The following is a 1,726-nucleotide window of genomic DNA, read 5'->3' on the forward strand; positions in this document are numbered from 1 at the left end:
TAAGGAAGTGTCTGGATGTAAGCTCCCGCCAGGTCTTGACCTCACATGAATGCCACTGCTGACCATGTCGCTAACCTTGCTGCGGCCTTTTTTCAGTCCTGTGTGGATTTTCATGTGCCTGCTCACGTCACCACTGTATCTGAAACTTTTCTTACAGATGGAGCAGCTGAAAGGTTTCTCTCCTGTGTGAAGTCTCATGTGGCTGATGGAGTTTCCTTTCTGAGAAAATGTTTTGCCACAAAAAGAGCAACTAAAGGGTTTCTCTCCAGTGTGAATTCTCATGTGTGCTTTGAGGTGTGGCTTTCTGCCAAACCTCTGACCACATTCGGAACAGCTGAACGATCGCTCAATGTTACAGTTAATGTCGATAATAGTGAAGTTGTGGTTTTTCCGGCATTTTTGACCTGACTGAGGTTCCTTGTTCTGCTCCCAGTCACCGTCACTCACCTCGGTCTCAGAAGAGTCTGAAGCTTTGTCAGTTCCTGGCTCTGAATGGCTTTCTGGGTCTGAGTTCCTGGTTTCTTTTGTCATTCCAGTCTGATGGCGATGAAGCTGCAAGGACTCTGGTTTCTCCTCAGCATCTTCTTCATTTTTCACGGGACTGAATGTTAATATGGTGACACAGGCCTCCTGCGGACGTCGAAGCTGATCTGCGTCCTGGCTGCTCCAGGCTTCCTCCTGCTCCTCTTTGATGTGTGTGTGCTCTGAGTCCAGGAGGGGGCTCCACTGTTGCTGCTCTTCTTCACCAACAATCACTTTGCAGACATCTGACGGTAAAACTGAAACACAGATAGGACAGATGCTAACAGCTTGTTAACTGAGTTCTAACATGATGCTTTAAGTTAATCTTTACAGGCCTATAGCAGCGAGGATCTGTGCAACAACCTGCTAAACTGTTCGTGTATAACAGAAAGAAGAGGCGTCCTGGAAATGTCAGGTATATGATATTAAACTATTAAACTATACTTTGGTGTGGTTACAAACTCCGATTAATTCATTTTTTTCTATATAGTGCCAAATTACAACAACAGTTGCCTCAAGGTGCTTAATACTGTAAGGTACAATACAATAATACTCAGTAGACAAAGCAGATAAATAAGGAGTCAAACTGTTTCTTGGATACTACAGGCTTTTCTCAAGAACAGATTTTAAATCTGCTGATTATTGATGTTTTTGTTCTTTTAAGAACAGTTGTCATATACACATATTTGTTTTTAAAAAGAAGATATCTGCAAAAAAGACAGCGCTATTTTATAGGTTATTAGTCAGACGTTATGTGAAAGTAGGCAAAATGCTTAGAGGGATCTGAAGGCATCCGCGCAGGAAGTGACCAGCAGGACGAAGCAACCAGAGAAATAAAATGAAAGCCAGCGGTTTCTGGCAACAAAATAATGGTCAGTGACTGAAAGTGAGGCGGCCTCAGGCTGAGATCATGTCAGTTCTGGTGTGAGTGATTAAAGAAGCTACCAATAATACTGACTGACAGTCCAAATCTTACTCTTTCCCTTAGAATGTTCCAGCCCAGTTGTTCTCTGAGGTTTGAAGACTCTGAGAAAATCTGGAGCCTGAGCAGGAGGGGCACAGGAGGTAGTGCGCGGCTCTGATTAGTGATGGATGAAGCGAGGCTTCGTGAAACACTGAAACACTTGGGCTGGAATTCAATCGAGCCACAGAGTGACATCTGCTGGCCAGTTTGGCCATCGCTACATCTTAACAATACTTTCCT

At 43.9% G+C, this 1,726-nt stretch overlaps 1 protein-coding gene across 1 annotated transcript in view; it reads right to left on the reverse strand.

Moving 5' to 3' along the window:
* Positions 1-781, reverse strand: part of LOC102305109 (zinc finger protein 184) — a gene marked incomplete at its 5' end in the record, with an annotated part of 28,224 nt that extends 27,443 nt beyond the window's left edge. The window contains 1 exon segment of the mRNA XM_014338476.1: positions 8-781. Coding sequence (XP_014193962.1) covers positions 8-781 — 774 coding nt within the window.
* Between the last annotated feature and the right edge of the window lie 945 nt (positions 782-1,726).

This window comes from Haplochromis burtoni, unplaced genomic scaffold, assembly GCF_018398535.1.
Source record: "Haplochromis burtoni strain Fernald_Lab_line unplaced genomic scaffold, NCSU_Asbu1 Contig_218, whole genome shotgun sequence".
Lineage (NCBI taxonomy): Eukaryota > Metazoa > Chordata > Actinopteri > Cichliformes > Cichlidae > Haplochromis > Haplochromis burtoni.